Here is a 21,579-nt window from a genome sequence, read left to right as displayed (position 1 = left end):
GTTTAGTTCAGTCTACCATGCAGTGCAATGATTAATGACTCTTTTATTTTTTTTTATTTTTTTATTTTTTTTTTTAGATCTGTTCCTTCCTGGCAAATGGAACTACTCAGTCATATAATATTTCCCAGATGCTTCCATATGCATACAACATCTTGAGTGTTTGGATTGGCTATGACAACATGAAGAGCAACCTGTTCAAGTAAGTTTTTGTCTAGCATCATTTTAGCCGCCTATCCTAAAAACTTGTCTGAGATATTTTTTAATTTCAGTAAAACTGGCATGTCACTACAGAGTGCTTAGATTTGGCAATATTATTATCTTCACAGCAAATTCAGAGGTTGTTGTCAGCTTTTTACCGCTGTTTTTACTTGTAATAGAATATTATTAAAAAAAAAATAAATAAAAATATATATATATATATATATAAGGTGAGGATTTTTAATTATTATTATTCTGATTTTGTTGATGCCATGAGTACTCTCTATTTGCACAATGTCATATGGATCCCATAAAATTGTCTTTTACATCACCAACTTGCAGTAGTCACCCAAGCACTTTCTACACCCTAGTCTGGTGTATTGAGTTCTCTATTACATGTATGTCACCCAATTGATTCTTGTTTAGCTTTCATTAAATATTAATATTACATTTTAATTAAAATTAAAAGTATAGAATAATTGTCAAATTATGTTGATTTTGACATATAAGCATTACAATAATTGTGTAATAGGAGTACCTAAAGAGATAAATGTAAACATGTAAAACTCTTGCAAAAAAAAAAAAAAAAATCACAAAAAATTCCAAATTGAACAAAATTCAAAGATAATGTAAGAAAAAGAAAGAAAACACAAAAGCTGTCACATAAACATATTAAAATTATATACATTGAAATATTTAGTCAAGTTCATGTAGACTGAATGAAGACTGTGCTTTATCACTGCATTTGATATACTGACAGAAAAATTCACTCTCTCAGTTCTCTCTGTGAACATTGCTACAAATACATTTAAAAAAAAAGAAATAAAAAAAAAAAGAAAGTAAAATACATTTTTAAAAAAATTGTTTTTATAACCTAGTAGTGTAATTATTAGAGATTACAAAGATGTTTGCATCAGGCTTGCCTCTTACAACATAGCGCTCCCCTCTGTGACACTCCAAGTATGGACCCCAATCCTCTGTGGGTGAACAGGCTGTTTTGACACGCTGCATAACAAAAAACATTAGATCATAATGAAAAGACTAACGAATACAATCACACCACTGATAATTTTTGTTAAGCCTAATAAAGCAGTTGTAAAAGTACAGTATATATATATATATATATATATATATATATATATATATATATACTGTAAATATAATAATTATTAATATATTAATATTAATAATTTTTACAGTGTCCATAGTTTACATAAAGACAAAATGTCAACATGCTCTCTTGCACATCGCTGACTGCTTTGACATATACTGCAATCAGCATATTTCTGATACCCTTTTGTTTTTCACTTATGCATATTTATGGTTTTTGTTTTTGTTTGTTGTTAGCACCTTGTGGTGCTTGTGCCCTAAATGTTGCACTCTGTCTTCTCATGTTGTCCTAATTTGTATGTAACACCACGGGGTCTTAGAGAAACGGTATTTCACCCCCTTAATTTCAGTAAAACTGGCATGTCACTACATAGTGCTTAGATTTGGCAATATTATTTTCTTCACAGTAAATTCAGAGGTATATATATATATATATATATATATATATATATATATATATATATGTATGTATGTATGTATATTATTATTATTATTATTATTATTATTATTACTATTATCAGATAACATTTAAACACCTTTACCTGCCAGGGACTTCCGTTTGCTTTGTACACTTTCCAGACGGCCACAATAGGGATCCATATGAGGCAAAATGCAGTCATACACCAGCCCAGGGCATTGCCCCACTCTGGGTATTTAACGGTACCATAAGTGGGGGGTGTAAAAGTATATAAAGACCATCCAAGAATAATCTGCATAAAAATAAGAAATCATTAATTTGTTTTAGATGTACAGTATGTACAATTATCATTTTATCCTCTCTGTGTCAAACTGTATCAAGGGACAGTAGACAGTGTACATACAGCTAGAACAACTGGGGTGATAAAAAACCAGCAAGCCCTCCACCATAACCAGAAGAGGGAGCTCTTGGTCTTAATCATCATCTCAATATCCTTGATGAACCGATTACCACCTGAAAATTTGAGTGCAGTTAAGAAATGAACAGACCAATGCATAGAAATGTCAAAAAAAATAAATGAATAAATAAATTAACATAACAAGAATCATATTTACCATACAGAATGGATATACCTAGCACCTCCAGCAATCCTGCAACCAGGAGAATCCATCCAGCACAAAATGTGTCAATTAAATTCACCCAATATATTCCTGCCTATAAAATTATGGTTATAAACATCAGTTTGTTAATATCCACTCATATAATACACTATTCAACTACATTTCATGCAATACATTTTGGTAATATGTTTAAGGTTTTAAGTATTTTTAAGATGCTTAGTGAAGAGCTGAATCCTCTACTCATGCAGTACATCTTCACCATGATTTTAATCTAAACCTATATTCCTACAATGCTGCTCAGAATGGTTTGCCTACCCCAGTGACGCATGGCAGGCCGAGCAGAAAGAGAACAATGCAGACTGCTGTGGTAATGAGGCCCCGTTTGGACTTTAAAACTTGGGGATAGGCATCCTGGAGGCAGGTGGTGATAACCTCTGTGGACAGATCATGATTCAAATTAAATATTTGCTACTGAAAATCACAGGCAATTGTTTTCTTAATAAAACAGCTATTGTGATTGTCTTGTAAAACTAAATTTGCACAGGTCAAGGTTATGTTTTGTTTTCTCAAACTAAATAAAAATGTCAGAACACCTAGATCTACCACTGTTTGCTGTGATTCAGCAAATATTATCTTGAAGTTGGCATTGGTTCAACAACCACATGAAAGTAAAGTGATGCTGGTGAACATACTTGCATGGGTACAAAGGGCTAACTGTACTGTACTATGAGAAGCCTACTTGCAATAACACAACTGGCCACATGGTAGCATGAATTGTGGGTTGAAAATACAGTATAAGGTTTGAATATGATTGTTTAGCATCAATACTGTGTACCAAGTACTTTATACAATCTCTCAATTTTTGTTTAAATGTAATGTAATCACTGATCAATCACTTTGGTCTTACCTATTCCTGCAAACTGGGAGTCCAAGCCAAGAGTAATCAGCATGAAGAAAAACAGAATAGACCACAGGGGTGATATAGGCAGCTTAGAGAGAGCGTCAGGGTATGCAATGAATGCCAAACCAAAGCCTAAAACACAAAATTAGTAGTTTTTTTTAATTTTTTTAAACATACTTAATTATTGACAAAGCATGCAAATCTGATTCATGGCTGTGTCTGGGGGGGGCTTGGCACTGGGCTTGCCCCACTAGATTTATCTTGTAACCCACTAGAAACTTCTGAGGCGACCCTGGACAGCAAAATATCAAAGGGGAATCCCCCCTGCATGGTTCAAAAAAGAGAAAAGTTGCCCAAGCTAAAGATCAAACTGCCATGCAACACTCACGTGTTTTCTCATTCTCTCGTTTCACTCGGAACTATGTCACTTTGCAGAGGTAAAATGGGTTGTGAATGCCATTATATGCTGTCTCATGTTGAATCAGAAAACACTATACATAGATTTCAGATCTTCACCTGCATTTGCAACTTCAGACACAGGTCTCCGATAGACATGTGCCATGTGTCCAAGAATAGAGAAGATGGCAAAGCCAGCAAAGACACTGGTGCCACAGTTTGTAATGCACACTATAATAGAGTCTTGGTAGCAGTTGTTGTAAAACTTGTTGTAAGAGGACAGAGCCATCAAACCACCCCAGGCTACGGAGAGGGAAAAGAATATCTGAGTAGCTGCATCCTTCCAAACCTATAGTAAAAATAAGACAATTCTGTTGAAAAGACCGGCTAAGGTTATGCTGATTAGTGCTGGTTTTATATTTTTGCATTACTTGTGAATCTGAACAGTAAGGTTAGACCATTGTAGAGAGTTTGAACTGTACCTCAGCCTCGACCAGTTTGGTGAGGTTGGACTTTGCGCCGATGTAGTACTCAATGCCATCCTTCGCACCCTCCAGAGTTACACCCCGAATCAGCAAGATCAAAAGGACGACGTAAGGGAAGGTAGCTGTGAAATACACCACCTAAAACATCCAATTTATCATGTATGTAAAACTCCACACAATTTCAGTTCATCATGCATTGTCCTCTTGCAATCTCAAAGTGATTTACAAATGTGTTAAAAGTGAAGTGTGTCATTTCTGCACTACTGGCATCACCAAATGGAATAGAAAAAATAGTGACTGTTTTCAAACAGCTTTCCCCGAACACTCCCCCATCTTCCATTGGTCACCATAACAGATAGTCCACAGATAGTCTATGCCATTTCTTGAGCCAAAGTTGCTGTGTCTGGCTGGTTTTGATCAGGGTAATCAGCCTACAAACTGCTTGCATAGTCTCATCATATTAAGCTTGGATCATTGCTTAAAAAAGACCACCACAGCTGGTCTGTCACCAGTATATGTTGTGTTTTGGATGCTGGCTCCAGTAAGGGATGAGAGTGCTGGTTTCCCCACTAGGTTTCTTAACTAACATAACCATCAAGACTTCTTTGGTCGACCAGCTTTACCGGTGAAGTTTTGCTGGTAAATGACTTTGCTGGTCCAGTTATACTAGCAACAAACATCATAAACCAGTAAATTCATGCTGGTTTAAGCTGGTCTTTTCTCACTTCAGCTTTAAAGTAGCCAATTCTTTTCCTGAACTTTACAGTGCATCAAAGTAACTTTACTGTGTTGAAATACTAACCTTCCCAGATGACTTGATGCCTTTGAATAGAGCTGCTGCGACTAGAATCCATGCGAGCAGCAGGCAGAGGGCCAGGTGCCAGACCACAGGCCCTGTCTCATCCATACTGATCGTGCGCTGAAGGGCAACCATGCTAAGGACAGATCATTTAGTCAACAAAATGTCAAAATGAACAAATACACTGAAAAATATGAAAAAGAATGAAAAATAAAACTAAAACTAACAATATTAGTTTTTTTTTTTTTTTCATCTAAAACTCTACAGCTTAATCCGGGCATAAAAAGTTCAAAACACAAAATGTGGCAATTTTGATTATGCCATTTTGGTGACTATGTATTTTTTACTTACTAAAAACATTTTTACAATAACTTTTACAATACTTAACAGTACAATTACATGTATTGTCTTTTAAATTACAGGAGATAATTTAACACTCTATTTTCGTAACCGCAAAGCGCAGCACCACAAGCCACAACCGTGCGCTTACTGTGCTATGTCTTATAACATTTTCGTGAGAGTGCTAATTCCAAGCACAATTTTCAAGCCAGCGCAACGCGCAAGTGGCCGTGGGTGGGAGTGTTTGCGCTAACTGTGGATGTATGCACGCAAACTGTGGGTGTACTGTATGTGTAGCGAGGAGGAGGGCGTGGCCGCAATTTGCTATTTTCCTGAGAAATAGGTCATTGTGCTAAGACGTATCAATACCACGTCTATTTTCAACGCAAAGTCCAAATTCAGTTCCTGCATCTGCAGTTTGGAGATTCCACCAGCAGGTGGTAATTAAGTTAATATCCAAACTCTGAAAATATGGTGGAACATCAAATTATGTCCCTGACGATAGCCTTTATGAAACAAAAATGTATGAGATTTGTGTTGTTAAACTATCTATAGGTCATGGTTTATTTTTCAATGATTATTATTTTTATGTTTATATTTACAATTGTATTCATGATGCAATTTGTATTGGTATTTTTCCACCTGTTGTCGTAGAGTGATTTTTAAATCACTGCAAAAGGGGCCAGTGGAAGAAGTTGGACAGAGTAAAATATTTGGAATGGTTTTTTTGACCACTTTGTTATTTTGATTATATTTTCATTTCATTTGAAGTGTAATTTGAATTTAGAAATATTTTTCGTAAAAAACATTTTTTTAATGAATTACATTTCTTTAAATAAAAATTGACCAGTAGAAGTGAAGTGCGTGCCGTTACAATAACTGTTAATACTATCCATGATTTGTGTGTCAGTAAATGAAAATGATTAATAATACTTACATTCTCTATAATTCAACGGAGCCTACTCCAAATTCCGAACCACATTTTCCATGCATATAAAAGAAGCGTGATTTAACAAGAATGCAGTTAATGCACAAAATAATGTCCATATTTCTATTCTTCTAATTCATTGCATACAGTCCATTTACACAACCAATGTCTTATGAATGTATTGTCTTTGTTTATATCGCTGGTGCTTGAGGGAATGGACTACTTTATATAATAGGACGCAGACGGTGCCAGAGAAGAACGTCCAAATTAAATTCCACTTGACCCGATTAGCGCCTTGCGCGCGAGATTTCGCCAAGCCCACTTGAACCAAGACTTAGCACATGCTTACACGAAAATACCAAAACTTCATGGCTATGCCCATTGACTTTGCGCTTATGGCTAGTATTGGGTGTAATCTAATTACTTTTTAGTAAAAAAAAAGTATTGTAATGCATTTCATTTAAATTTCTTGTAATTTAGATTACAGTTACTGACTTTCAATTAATTTAATTAATTTTAATTACATTATAGGGTTATGCTTATTTATAATATATTATTTATGTAGAATACATTAATTATGGCCCTGTAACAAGTCACATGACTTGTGTGTAACAATAAACGAGAAAGAAATATATACATTACTTTTAATTTGTTGAGTGGAAAAATTATTTAGAAAGTAACTTAAAAGTAAAGTAATTAGTAATATGATTACTTTTAAATGAAGTAATTAGTAAAGTTATCTGATTACAATTTTAGAGAAATAATGAGTAGTTAGTAGTTGATTACTACTTTTAAGTAACCCAACACTGCTTATGGCACAGCAATTCACTTAGCCCTAGCAGGGCCCATCATGTTATTTTCATCAAAAGTTAACTAATTACAGCATTTACTATAGCATTTTTACATAATTTTTATGTTAAAATTAATTTAACTACATGTAATTACTGTTCAATTATTTTGTAAAGCTGTTTGTACTTACATAATGTTTGTTACTGATATTACTAGTAATTCATAATAGTAACGTGATATTTGTAACACGGGCACTGTAAAATAAAAAATAATACCACTTTAACATTGTATCTTGTACTTATGGCATAATCACACAGATAAACAGAGTCAACCTGCACCTATTTTTAAAAAGCTTCCCAATGACAAGCAGGTATTTTACAAAAACAAATGTTAGCTTACTCCCAATATTTCTCACTGGGGCTCTGTCCCGGTAAAAAATCCAGGCAGGTGCGATTCTCAGCAGTCACATTCAGTGCTGCAGCACTAACATTGTAAGCAGTCGCATTACAACATCCTGAGAAGGTCAAATAAACAATACATCATTTGAACATTTTGTGCAGCATTATTCTATTTTATCTTGATAAATATTTTGTACATGTGAAAGAGTAGTTAGATCTATAAAGAACTAGTTATATATTAAACTCTTATCACTAAGCACACATGTGTAATAGGAAGCTAAATTTTTCACAGGGTTAAATGTGAAAGGAAAAAAAATTGCTTATAAAAACAATTAATCTTGAAAGATTCAAAATTCTTTCAATTTCTGAGCAAAAAGCCACGCTATGCCTAACATCAGGGCCCTCTTTGGCAGAGAAACAGTATATATAACAAACCTATCTCAGTTGTGTTGCAGCTCGTGTCTGGAGATCCACTCCAGGGTAGGGGATATTGAAAAGATGCAAAAAGGTAGTAGATACTGTATGCAATGATGACATTATAGTAGATTGCCACAAAAGTGCTGACCAGCATCATTGTGATGCCAACACCTAGAAAAAAAGAAAAAAAAGAAAGAAATAGGTTATTATAAAAGATAAGTGTTTGAATCAGTTTGATTAATGATTTACACATGGCACAAAACAGCCTTGCAAAAAGTTAAAACATGCAAACATTTTTGTTTTTTCAGTGTCCACAAACCGCAAAAGTATGCAGTCTGCATAAAAACTACACATATTAACTATAAGTCTCAAGGTCAGTTTGATACATTTACAAACTGTCCGAGACATTTACTACATTAATGGACCTTAAAATATGTCCAACGGCCAAATAAGTCAACCTGAATCCACAGTTCAGAACTCTCCTTCAAGGCACCTCTTCTGCAACCTCTACATTTACCAGTTTCTGAACAAAACTGTGATTTATAGTACACAAAATACTTAGCAACAGCACAAAAGTACTATGATTAAATACAGAGGTGATCAAAATGATGATTACAATCCCTAGCATGTGAAACATTAATCATAATAATGTTGACTTTTTCAACATTAGCTACACTCTCAACTTAAATTACCAGAGCAAAATGTATATGATTTCTGTGAGCTTACAAATAAAAACTTCTATATTTAAGTATCCATTGCTTACCTTGCAGTATAGGCACAGCTTTCCACACATTGATGGGACCTTGGCTGCAGAACTGTCCAAATGAGCTCTCCATGAAGAACAAGGGCAGGCCAGCAACAGCCAGCATGATAGTGTAGGGGATCAGGAAGGCCCCTTGATTTGTTAGGGAGATGTGTAGTAGTGTGCAGGATAGAGAGAAGGGATAGGGATACAGGATTATGTGACAAAAAATTGAAAAAGGCATTTAGATTCTAGAAGCAGTATTTTTACACTTTTACCCCTCTACTATACAAATAAGAAAGTGATTTCAATTAGCACACATTACTTGTGCGAAAAGGAGTCTTACCTCCCCCATGTTTGTATGCCAAGTAGGGAAATCTCCACACATTGCCAAGACCCACTGCATAGCCGATCATAGACAGCATGTACTCTCTTTTGCTGGTCCAGTTCCCCCTATCAGTGTTCTCATCTTCTGTCCCAACATGAGAGTCTGGCTTGTTAGATTCATCATTTACCTAAAAAAAAATAAAAAAATTAAAAAACATCACAAAAGATTATCTTTAGTTAATGTTTTCTAGAAATTTTAATTTGTATTATTTTCTTGAATAATAATAATGATTATACATGATAATTTATATTAATTTTGTTATTTTCTAATCACAAAACTACTATTGTTTTTTACCTTGTTTTTAAACAGGTCTGTGATGTTGTTCAAGCCGTATTTCCTCATTCCTCAGTGCAGTCTCAAGAGCTACTGGTAAGAGATGAATTCACCTGACAGAGTGAACTTGAGGAAAACTGCACTTGTAGGGGGTAGTCTTATATATAGTAGGTCACATCCTGCACACCTCAGCCATCCACCACCCACCCCTCCCTTTTTTTGAACATGGCAAATCATCACATTTGGTGTGTTCATGCACATTGCACATACAGCCTGATTATAGCTCCTAAAAACGGAACTTCAAACGAGTATTTTCAGATTAAATTATACAGTTTTGCTTCATGACAGCTTCTTCCCCCAAGCAATCAGACTTTTGAACTCTTGATCTCTCACGATCAATATACATCAGCACTGCACTGTATTAATCTTATTATCTCACACTGGACTGTCATAATTATATCTCTCTTAACAACACACTGGCAACTGACTATCAACCGACAGCTTGAATGTCAATACAGTACAATACAACCTACTGTACATTTTATATATACTATATGTACTATTTTTTATTGTATAATGTGTATTCTATATTGTGTGTATTGTATAATGTACATTGTATGTTATTATTGTATATTGTGTTGTGTGTAATTATGTGTATATTAGATTTTAAATTGTGTTGTGTAAATCTGAAGTTTATTGTAAATTGGTATATGTCTCATCACTGTCACGGCTGCTATGTTGCTCGGAACTGCACCCAAGAATTTCACACACTATTGCACTTGTGTATATGGTTGTGTGACAATAAAAGTGATTTGATTGAAGTTGATGGGAAGAGTTAAATTTAAAGTGCATAAATATTGTATACCAAGAATATAATACAGTGTATTATGCTTTTTTGTTTCAGTTGAAATTGGAAGTGTAACTGGTCCTGCTCAACCCGCTCCAAGAGGGATTCGAACCGGGGTCTCCACCATGGGAGACGGGTGCACTAACGAGGAGATTAAAGGCTAGTGTGCCTCTTGAAGCTAGGGGAGTGAGGTTTAGATATCTATCAACAAGATAAAATTAAGCATGAGGTTTAGACGTATTTAGGTTTATATTTATTTATATTTATTCAGTGAGATCATTTCCATTATATTTAGAGTAAACATTTAGGTGGGGCAGGGATATTTAGGGAATCAAGGAAGCAGTCTCCAGGGAAATAAAAATCAAGCGTAGCTTCAGTTCAGGCAGCTTGATGCTCAGCAGATTATGACATTCAAAAAAAAAAATAAAAAATTTCTCTCTTCAAAATTTTGTTTTTTCTCTCTTCAAAAAAAAAAAAAAAAAAAAAAAAAATTTTCTCTCTCTTCAAAAATTTTTTTTCTCTCTTCAAAATTTTTTTTTTCTCTCTTCAAAATTTTGTTTTATTTAATATTTATTTAATGGTTTGCAAACCTTAATCAAGACAAAATCAGGTTACATATGTTTGATATGGCATTCGTTGTCGTGTAACAACTGGAGTTATTTTTTTGTTTGAAATTGTTGGTCTTTCTAAACCATCGATGCCATTTGCTCAGTGTTACATGGTGGAAGCGAAGGAATGTATTGAGGAAAACGGGAAACATGGGGAAATTATTATTATGTCTGTGCTTTTGAAGTGTTAGAGGTACATCTGGTAATGTTAAAGCCGCGGGTGTCGTGACCATTTATATGTCTATGGTCGTGACATCGTGTACAAAAAGAAGTCCGATTTCATTGGCTAGGCACCAACCTATAAAACGACTCCTTTGCGCCCTCCCCCTGCCCTGCCTTTCTCTCTCGCCAACACTGAGTTTGCAAGTGCACAAGTTAGTTATGCATCAGATATATCGCGAAAATAGTTGCAAAAGTCAAGGCACGAAGATTTGAAATTGCAGTGACAGATTTGAGAAGTTGCAAGTGCCTAATTGAGGTTGTACTGCGAATGTGAATGTAGGAATAAGTGCAATTTGTAAAATATCCATGAGGTAATTAAAGATGAGTGGAATCTTTTGTAACGAAAAATACGAAAAAATTTGAAGAGAGAAAACATTTTTTGAAGAGAAAAAAAAAACATTTTAAGAGAGAAAAAAAATGTAGGAAGAGAGAAAAAAAAATTAAGACTTAGGCTCAGGAAGGAACTGAGACACAATTTTTTTTTTTTCACCATTATTTTTTTTTTCCACCTTGCGGTTCAGGGCTTCCATACACAGCAGATGCACTGGAGGAAAGATTATATCACAACAGGTGCACTGAAAATATTGTGTTTTTTTTAGATGTTTATAATGATCGATTATGAAAGATAAGGTGCGATCGCGGATGTGCTTGCTGGCTATGCATGCCGCCATATTGTTTACATGCAATGAAGCATGGGATTCTGAGTTCATCATAGAGGCATAGTAGGTTCTAAAAACCTAACAATTTCACTTTCCCAGCACCGGAAGTGATTAGAATGAGTGACGGACGGAATGGGAGAAGGCTCGAGTGGACTGACTGGTTTGTATATTGTTTGTTTGATGTCAGAATACATGGCCACATCGCTGCATCAAAACAGACAGCTCTGAAGATGACTTTAAACTTTTATTTAATGACTGTTTGAATGTTTGTAACATATAAAAATAAATGTATTGTGATATTGAAAAGACTATTTGAGCAGCTGGTTCATTATGACAATCATTTCAGTACCTCTTTTGCTGGTAAACAGCAGCACGAATGCAGATCACACCGGTTTAATCATACGCCTCTGAGCCCAGCCTAGTGTAATAACACAGGTGTGATCGCACGTGCAAAAGGGTTAAATATTTATACACTGTATATCATATCAAACAGTTCAGAAAAACATTAACCATTTCAGAAAATTACAATTCTTACCTGCTCATCTGAAATGTTTGTCTGCTTTCCTCACCTTGAAAAAAACAACAACTGATAAATTCTTTGGATGCTTAAACATCTTTACTGACTCCACATATCACTCATGTCATATATTTCATGTTTTCTAAATTCATAAGAAAGTTTTATGTGGGTAACAGTCTTACAGATCAAAAAGTTGTCAGCCACTGACCGTGTCTTCTGAGACAAAACGTTTTATTCCTGCAGGGGGCGCTTGACGCTCTGAAAACCAAGTCCTCCATGCATCCACATTTAAATCTTTGAACATTTTATATCCCTTGGGAGACATTTTACACTGCATAGTTATTTTTAATAAAAACTGATAATTGCAAGGATTTATACCTGTGAAGAAATCCTCTTCTGCATTATCTATAAAAGCATTTTTAAAAATTCTCAACCAGTAAGAATAAATGACTATGATTGGCACATCCTGGCCAGCGCTGAGAAAAGTAACAGGTACCACGTGACACCACCGCCAACACTAGGGGGATTGCGCGACACTAGTTGGGCGATACCAACTCCTATATCAAAGGGGGAACTTCAGTTTTTTTTGTCTGATTATGACAGACTCACAGTTACGCAATTGCAAGGTATCTCATACTAAATTAAGGGGGTTACAAATTACCCCCTTCACAGCAGATACAATTGGTTCCCCTCAATTTTCATCATTTGGTTACATCCTTGATTAGAAGACTTTATTATAATAGTTTTGTATTACAGTTACTGATCAATTCAAATGTAGTATCTCTGTCTAGTTCTAAATTATCTTTATTTGATAGAGAAGGGATACATGCTCCAATGAACTTACTTGATATAGTATAACATTATTAACTTAAAAAAAAATGTGACCTGTGCCATCATTTTGAATTAGTTTGACCCAAAAACACTTTTTCAAGTTTTATGCACTATAGTAAGAAGGAAAGTCTAAGCCTTTTTTAAAAGTTTTTTTTTTTCTTTTCAAGCTTTTAATGATATGAGGCTTTTGTTTGTACTCCAAACCATTGTCAAGAAATAATCATTTAAATGCTGTTTTATTTTTGTTTATTTACTTTTGTGTATTAAAATCAAAATGTGTCTCTTGGGCAAAGTGATTCAAAGTGATGGAGCAGGTCACAAATAAAGAATGGCATACTGTATTTACCAAGAAATGCACACAAGAAAAAAATATTCTTGGAATATAGCAAATTCACTTCCCTGTTTTTTGTCGACAAAACTTGTTAAAGTGCAGATTCCAAACCCTTATTGACATTCCAAAGACATTCTTTCTATCAAGTGCTGAACACTGAGGGATGGATAGTAAATATTTGTATCAAGCCTGACTAGAGGGCACAACGCTGAACTTATTAACTCAACAGACCGAACACTTCTGCAGGTTCGAACATCTATGGTTTGCAAACAAGAACATAAACAACCTCACCACCTGTAATTAAGACTTGCAATTCTCGTAATTGTGTTAACCATCAGATTATAGTATGCTTTACCTATACACATGTACCATTTGTAAGATTGTGGTGATGAGTCCTGTGCAATGACATGATGTTATTGACCAGCAGTGGTGGGGCTGTCATTAAAGTGCTTATCAGGTAATTAAAGGTTAAGGGGAAAAAAACATCCTTCTCAATGGCTGTGTCTGTTTCAAAGGGAATATGTTATCATACTCTGAGTCTAAGAGCTCAAATAAATGAGAAATCTAAATGGGTATGAGCACGAATGTAAGTCTCTGAGGCACAGAGTGGTTATTAGAGTGTTTGCTTTATTTAGTAGTATTAATACAGATGAGTTCGTTTGACATTTTTGCTGTAGTTTTAAATTTTAGTGTTTCATGGGCCATACAAGTAGTTTTATCTCCGATATAATGCTTGAATTCCCTGATCTGTTGTGAAGTCTTGTTGAGAATTCAAAGTCAAAGATAGACACATGTCCTGGTGACCTTAATAAAAAAGTAATCTAAGATTATTCTATAAAGGATTTGCATCAGGGTGTTATAAGGGTTCAATAAGGTATATATTACTCGTGAAGGCAGTGGCACCTATCATTTAACTTGCTAATTACTGAGGAATGACATACTCTCCATTACACGGATGAATTGCTCAGAAAAGAGTTGGTTAAAAGGTCACAACATGATGTCATAATCCTATTGTCTCAAACACATGATGACTTTCATAAAAGATGTTTTGAAGCCAAAAAACTGCAGGCTATAATAATAACAACACATGACTTAGAAAACTTGTCAATTGTTTTAGCTTAATAAATGACTGATTGATGGGATCATTTAAGAGAGCACAAAAGCCAAAGTGCCCCTATGTGTCAAAAGGTTACATCCTTGACTCAGTCTTAGTTTAGTTAAAATTCTGCATGCAAGAATACACTATATCAAATGTTCAAAAATGTATCAATATACTGTTTTTTCAATAATCAAGTTTGATTTGTAGTATAGTATAAGAACTCATTGATTTTGAAAAAATAGTGAATAATAATAAAAAACTTAATGTTTACTTAAGAGCGATAGCAGAAAACACTGAGTACATGTGCATGTTTGTGTATTTATTGTGTATTATATGACATCAGAAACAAAGTAAATTAGCCATTTGTTTGGTGTTATTTTTTTCACTGACATTTCACATGAACCAATACAACATTTTATTGATACAGTTAGATTTATTGAGCCACACAAAAGGCTTACAGGCCCTCTGTCCTTTGTAACATATTGCATGCAATACATTTGCTCTAAAAACAATTTAATGTTTTTAATTTTTTCTTTTTTTCAGATTACATAATCAGTTTGATGTAGTCAAGTATGATGTCTCAGTTTGTTACATCTTTCTGTCTCACATGTAAAATAAATACTTACAGCATTGCTCAAACTCCATTCTTGAACTGACATGAATCCAGGTTGCATACTGTATACCTAAAATGAATCAAATGTTTATCAAACAATAGCAGACTGAAATGTTGATTTTAGCTCTGCCATAGTGTCTTCTGATAAAACAGATATGCACAAATGAACAAAATCATAAACTAAACCCATAAAACTCATTTAATAATAGCTATGTAGCTTTAGATAAGAACAAACAGGCTGCATATACCTTTACAGAGGATCTTCATTTCCTATCTACAGTAAATCTCCCAATGTTCCTGTTTTCACTGTTTCAGTAGGCTATTTGTCTTTCTCTCTAAAGTCCACAGGAAATTGCATTCATCTCTTACAAAATCCCAAAGCACTATAAATTCAAAAATGAACATGTGCATCAATGCAATGTTCTACTACTTTGATATTATAATTTTGGAGGAAACCAAAATAGCCCTCTGCTGGTTGGACAGAGCCATTACACGGCGATATCAGATGCAAGGCGAAGGCACAAGGCTGCTTCAGAAGGCATGTCTCTAGCGCTGATCTCATTTCCTTCCAGTCGCAAGACTCTCAGCTTGGAGAAGTTCATAACATCCACCACACTGCAGAAACTACCCAAAGTAAACTCTGAAAGGAATGAAAAACACTCTTTTTGCATTTACTATTTCAACATTTATGTGATGATAACAATCACTGGTAACAATCATCAATCACTGTAGTCTTGTATATGGAAGACTGGAGCTAGTTGACACTAGTTGCATTTTTATTGGGTAAAGTTTTCAGTAACATCTGTTTTGAAATGTAATAAATTTACACAATGTATTATTTACAATTTAATACTTGTTGGCCAAAACAATGGGTTGATATTTTTGTATGGCACCTTGTAAATTTATGCTGTTTGATGTTGTGTTATAAAATTGTTTTACTGTTTAAATTTAGCTTGAAAGCCAATAGGTTGTTAAATGTCAGGTCCATTGTGAAACTTACTCAATGGTGTGACAACATGCTCTGCTGTCACAAAAGGTCAGCATACTGTATGTTCAGTGAATTGTATTTTTCCTGGGCAATAACGGTGGAAACGTTCATACCTTTTTTTGTAGCCAAGACATCAAGGTATGTGCCTATACAGAAATTTACTTTGAAAAAATAAACCTACTGAGAGAAATATTCACTGGAGTAAAAAGTGTGACAACTTTCCTATTTCATATATATCATCTTGGTGAATTAATGATAGAATTTTCCTTGTTATTGTGATCTATAACTGAGCCTCACATCAGATGTTTAAAATTATCACTCCCTAACAAATAAAAACATCTTTTAAACCTTAAAACATCAGTGTTAAACAGACTTGAAAATCCTTCAAAGATGCATTGTACCTTTGATCTGATTGGCCTGTAGATAGAGATGTTGCAGATTGGTACTAACAACAGGAATCTTTTCCAACTTATTGAAGGACAAATCAAGCTCCACAAGACCGCTGATGTTAAATGTGTTTTGAGGGATGCCTTTGTCTGTGAGCTCATTGTGAGCAATACGGACATACTGCAAGTTGGTGAATCGGTTGAGGAAGTCAGCTGGAATTGTATCGATGGAGTTGGACTCTAGGTAGAGTTGGTGGAGCATCTCAGGAAGACCATCTGGAACCTTCTTCAGCTGGTTACTGCTCACATCCAGCAGAGTTAATGACTTGAGACCTTTCAGGCTCCTGCCAATATCCTGGATGCCATTGTTATGAAGCAAAAGAATGGTCAGATTCTCCATTCCTTCAAAAGCATTGGGGGACACTTTGGCAATATGATTGTGATTGAGACGAATATCACGTAAGGAGCGAGGGAGATTGGATGGCACCTCTGTTAGGTTGTTGTTGTTCAGGTACAGGCGATCCAACTTTACCAGTTTAGCAAATGCTTTCTTGCCTACAGAGTTAATATGGTTCTCATGCAAAATAACCCATTCAAGGTTGGTGGCATTACCAAAAGCATTATCTGGGACAGAGGTGATTTGATTGTGTTGCAGGTACACATACTTCATCCGGGATGGGATGTAAGGCATTTGTTTCATGTTGCGGTTGTCGCAGTACATGGCAAATGGGAAGGTGGGAGGACAGTCACATTCCTCAGGACACTCTCCACCGGTGTTGTCGGCCTGCAGGGAGGCATAACCAAGGCTGTGCAGGGAAGAGAGCCATTGGAAGGGATCTCTGTCCAGGGCCAGAGTGCAATTCAGGAGCCCCAACACGAACAGGAGAGAAATTACCCGCATTATAACAGCGGTAAGAGACTTAGCAGCTGTAAATCGAATGAACAACTTTAATATTCATGGATTTCTAATGCTTAATTACTGACAAAAGTCTAAATGAATAAAGTATTGCAAGAAAAGCTCAGAAAATACATACATTAGATTTGATCAGACAAAAATGGCTTTTTATGATAACTGAAGAACAATGACCATAGTATAAAAATGGAAACTGAATGTAGATAATAAAGTGGCCCCAAAAAGTATCTGGACTCTTAAGCCACACTTATAACATGTATGGATGTCTTTGCATTATAACAAGATGTCAAATCAACCGCATTTATTTTAAAGAAATATAGCACAAACACACTTTTCAAGAAAAACATTATATATGTCAAATATATATAAATATATATTGTTCAAAATTAAGACAAAATATTTGAAAACATTCTGGTTGTTAAACATTAGTGGAACATGTCCATAGTTAAAGGGTCATGAAGCCTAACATTTTTTTTTTTTTTTTTTTTTTTTGAGATGTTAACAGAGATTTACACATTGCACATCATTGAAAACAATGATAGCATTCATCATCATCTGTGGTTACTCTGCTGGGACACCTGTGTACACTTGAGTGGAGCTGACTTTATACATCCACTAAAAAGTCACCCTGACACCAGCTAGGGAAAAAACTAACCGAAAACATATTTTTTAGTGTGACTTAAATGTCCAAAAGTGTCCAAATTCTTTTTGGGGCCACTGTATATAGAGCAGTATATAGCAAGGCTATATAAAGACTAAATCGTTGCTTTATTCCCACTTAATGTACATTTAATCATTAAGAAAATGTCTGTCAGGAAACCTAGAAATGCATTTTCTGTAACATATAAATCTCACAAAAAACAAAAAACAAAAACAAAAACAAAAAAAAATCTCATGATTACTGAAAATAAAATAAATAAATAAATAAAAATTAAAGAACAAACAGCAACACATAACTTGTATCCAGCTACTGTGAGCCTCTTAACTCAGTACCAAATCTCAGTCCAATGAAGGAATTTTCAAGAAGTCTTCATTCATGCAGAGATTCAAAATAAGACAAAAATATTCAACAGAAAACACATACAGTATCTACTAACATGTTGCCAATTACACAGAAGATCACACATACCTGATCAGTTCAAAAGGCACTGCCTTCTCTTTGTCCCACTGTGAGTCCCTGTAGCAATATGGAGGAGTTTGGGCAAACCCTGCAAATATCCTTTCTCCCCTACAAGCTTTTTTCCTCCACCCTCTTAAAAGCCCCCTCTCAAGCTGTCCAATTACAGGGGGCTTCCTTTTCTCCATCCATCCAGTCCATTTTTCACCAGTGTAGATTGGCTGGTCTCGATCACTTCCAGCTGTGGAACATGTTAAGCACATCTGCTTCTGTACACATCAAGCTTTTCTCATTAAGGAGAAAGTGGCCTTCACCATGAGAACATCAGGGAGCTGTCTTCAACTTTACAGACCCATCCTACTTTTAGCTGTTCCAGGAGACACGACACGTACATGTTTGTTTAAAATTTGAAAAAGACACAAATTTTGTCTTAGGTACCAAAAGGAAAGTATACATATTAGTTAAACTTACATTTACATTTATTCATTTGGCAGACGCTTTTATCCAAAACGACTTACAAAAGAGGAATACATTACAAGCTAATCATCTTAAGGAGACAGTGGTACGAAAAGTGCCATATTACAAAGTTTCACTAGCATCAGAATAGTAGTATTCAAGACAGATTAAAGTACAACACATTTTTTTTTTTTTGTTTTTTTTTTTTTGTTTTTTTTTGTGACCGGTTAAGTGCTCATGGAAAAGATATGTTTTTAGCCGTTTTTTTGAAGACAGAAAGTGAGTCAGCGTCACGGATGGAGTTGGGAAGGTCATTACACCAACGTGGTACATGAAGCCGTAAGTCCGGGAAAGAGTTTTGGTGCCTCTTTGTGTTGGTACATGGTGACATTCCTTAGCCGACCGCAGGCTTCTGGTGGGAATGTAGCACTGCAGAAATTATTTTAGGTATGCTGGAGCAGACCCAGTGACTGTTCTGTATGCCAGCATCAGAGCCTTGAATTTGATACGTGCAACAACTGGCAGCCAGTGAAGAGAAACAAGGAGTGGTGTAACATGCGCTCTCTTTGGTTCATTAAAGACCAGACGTGCTCTTGCATTCTGGATCATTTGCAGGGGTTTAATTGCACATGCAGGGAGGCCTGCAATGAGAGCGTTACAGTAGTCCAGTCTAGTTATGAGAAGTGACTGAACAAGAAGTTGTGTGGCATGTTCAGAGAGGAAGGGTCTTATCTTCCTGATATTGTAGAGTGTAAATCTACATGATCGTGCTGTCTTTGAGATGTGGTCTGTGAAATTTAGTTGGTTATCAATGGTTACCCCAGATTTCTGACCGTTTTGGAAGGCGTTACTGTAGTTGAACCCAGCTGCATGGTGATGCTGTGTTTAACAGCAGGGTTGGCTGGAAAGACAAGGAGTTCGGTCTTGGCTGGGTTAAGTTGCAGGTGGTGTTCCTTCATCCAGGCCGAGATGTCTGCCAAACAGGCAGAGATTCGAGCAGTCAATGTGGTGTCGTTGGGTTGGAAAGACAATTAGAGCTGTGTGTCATCGGCATAGCAGTGGTAAGAGAAACGATGTGCCAGAATGATGGGTCCCAGTGATGTTGTGTATATAGAGAAGAGAAGTGGCCCAAGCACTGAACCCTGAGGTACCCCAGTAAGTAGCTGATGTGACTTGGACACCTCACCTCTCCAGGCTACCTTGAAGGACCTACCTTAAACTTACTACTTTCCATGTCTGGTGCAGGCTTCCTGACTGGGATAATTTGCAAGATGTGGCAATGATAATGTAATCGGTCCTGCTCGACCCGCTCCGAGTGGGATTCGAAGCGGTGTCTCCGACATGAGAGGCGGGTGCACTAACGAGGAGGCTAAAGGCTACAGCCTCTAGCGTCAGTTGCTAGTGCACCTCTTGAGGCTAGGCGTGTACCCTACACTGCACAGCTACCTACCAGCTGGCTACCGTTACACTCACCCCCCTAAACCTCACTCCCATCTGGGACACGGCACCACTGTAACTGGTCCTGTATGACCCTCTCCAAGTGGGATTCGAACCAGCATCAGCCGGCATGGGAGGCGGGCATGCTAATTAGGAGGCTAAAGGCTACAGCCCCTAGCCCCACACACTAGTGTGTTCTCTTGAGGCAAGGGGAGTGAGGTTTACACATACCGCACAGCTATCACATACCAGCTGGCTCCCTTTACACTAACCCCTCTAAACCTCACACCCATCTGGGTCACTGCACCACTGTAACCGGTCCTGCTCGACCTGCTCCGAGCAGGATTCGAAGTGGCATCTCTGGCATGGGAGGCGAGCACACTAACAAGGAGGCTAAAGGCTAAAGCATCTAGCATCAGTCACTAGTGTGCCTCTTGAGGCCAGGGGAGTGAGGTTTACCCACTGCACAGCTACTGTTACACTAACATTATGGTTACCCACTGAAGTAAATATAAAGACTACTTGCACTATAATCTAAAATATATTTAACATGCAATGACAATGAGAAAACCCCAAACAACCCTGCCATGGCATAAGCTACCTCTGAAGAAGACCATACCTCAAGTACAGCCTCTTTGCTTTGTTTTTTAAAAAAAGAAAACCTAAACATGTGTTTTTTTATTTTTTTATTTTCTGATAAAGAAGAGAGTATTTGATTATGAATGTCTGATGTTCATTCAGCCAATAGTAAGCACTCTGAGAGTCTGTCTACAAGTCTCTTATATGTTTCATATCTTCTATGTTTTTCATATCTCCAGGCACTCATTCTGCGGAATGCCAGGGCCCATTCAAATCTCCTGAGAGACCTCTCTTTGTGGTCTTTGATGCCTGGTTTCAGGCATCTGGATTAAGGCAAGCAGATCTGTGGCGTGCTAGAGAAGCAACAAAGGCAGCTTCAAGTTCTGAAAGCTCCAGGCCTGAATATCACAGCCAAAGATCTTGGGGGATCTTCTACCATTTATTTATATTTTGAAAGAGACCAGAGGGTGAAGTACATGAATAACCATAGCTGTGGATGGGTAGTATTGAGTTGAGCCTATTGATGCAACATGATCACACAGAAGGTCAGCATGTTGTTTCAGAGAGTTCCAGTACCCTAGGAACGGCCACATTATGCCGACTCACTGACAAACTCTATGTTACAGATTTTTACCTTCCCCTGTGGTGCAACCTGAAGCGTATTTTATCAGCTGCATAGCAGACCTAGTTTTGAAGCCTGCGTTAAAACCAGAAAGTAATCACATTTACATTTTAGCATGATTTAGAGGTTGCATTTTTACCTCTTACATTACAT

At 36.3% G+C, this 21,579-nt stretch overlaps 2 protein-coding genes across 2 annotated transcripts; both read right to left on the bottom strand.

The window, feature by feature from the left end:
- Positions 1 to 9,323, bottom strand: slc6a14 (solute carrier family 6 member 14). The gene is made up of 14 exons (XM_051672712.1): positions 9,223 to 9,323; positions 8,887 to 9,055; positions 8,562 to 8,693; positions 7,817 to 7,969; positions 7,383 to 7,497; positions 4,931 to 5,063; positions 4,126 to 4,266; positions 3,764 to 3,992; positions 3,254 to 3,379; positions 2,662 to 2,780; positions 2,341 to 2,440; positions 2,130 to 2,239; positions 1,851 to 2,018; positions 1 to 1,203 (listed from the first exon to the last, which is right to left on the bottom strand). The coding sequence occupies exons 1-14, from the start codon at positions 9,268 to 9,270 to the stop codon at positions 1,066 to 1,068; spliced, it is 1,881 nt and encodes a 626-aa protein (XP_051528672.1). The 5' UTR covers positions 9,271 to 9,323; the 3' UTR covers positions 1 to 1,065.
- Positions 9,324 to 14,728: 5,405 nt separating this feature from the next.
- fmoda (fibromodulin a) lies at positions 14,729 to 18,425 on the bottom strand. Its single transcript, XM_051672738.1, has 3 exons — positions 18,345 to 18,425; positions 16,318 to 17,229; positions 14,729 to 15,568 (listed from the first exon to the last, which is right to left on the bottom strand). The coding sequence occupies exons 2-3, from the start codon at positions 17,201 to 17,203 to the stop codon at positions 15,417 to 15,419; spliced, it is 1,038 nt and encodes a 345-aa protein (XP_051528698.1). The 5' UTR covers positions 17,204 to 17,229; positions 18,345 to 18,425; the 3' UTR covers positions 14,729 to 15,416.
- Positions 18,426 to 21,579: the final 3,154 nt, after the last annotated feature.

The sequence above is a fragment of the Myxocyprinus asiaticus genome, chromosome 35, assembly GCF_019703515.2.
Source record: "Myxocyprinus asiaticus isolate MX2 ecotype Aquarium Trade chromosome 35, UBuf_Myxa_2, whole genome shotgun sequence".
In the NCBI taxonomy this organism is placed as follows: Eukaryota; Metazoa; Chordata; class Actinopteri; order Cypriniformes; family Catostomidae; genus Myxocyprinus; species Myxocyprinus asiaticus.
The sequence above is the reverse complement of the archived record's forward strand: the minus strand, read 5'-3'. Positions and strand labels throughout refer to the sequence as shown.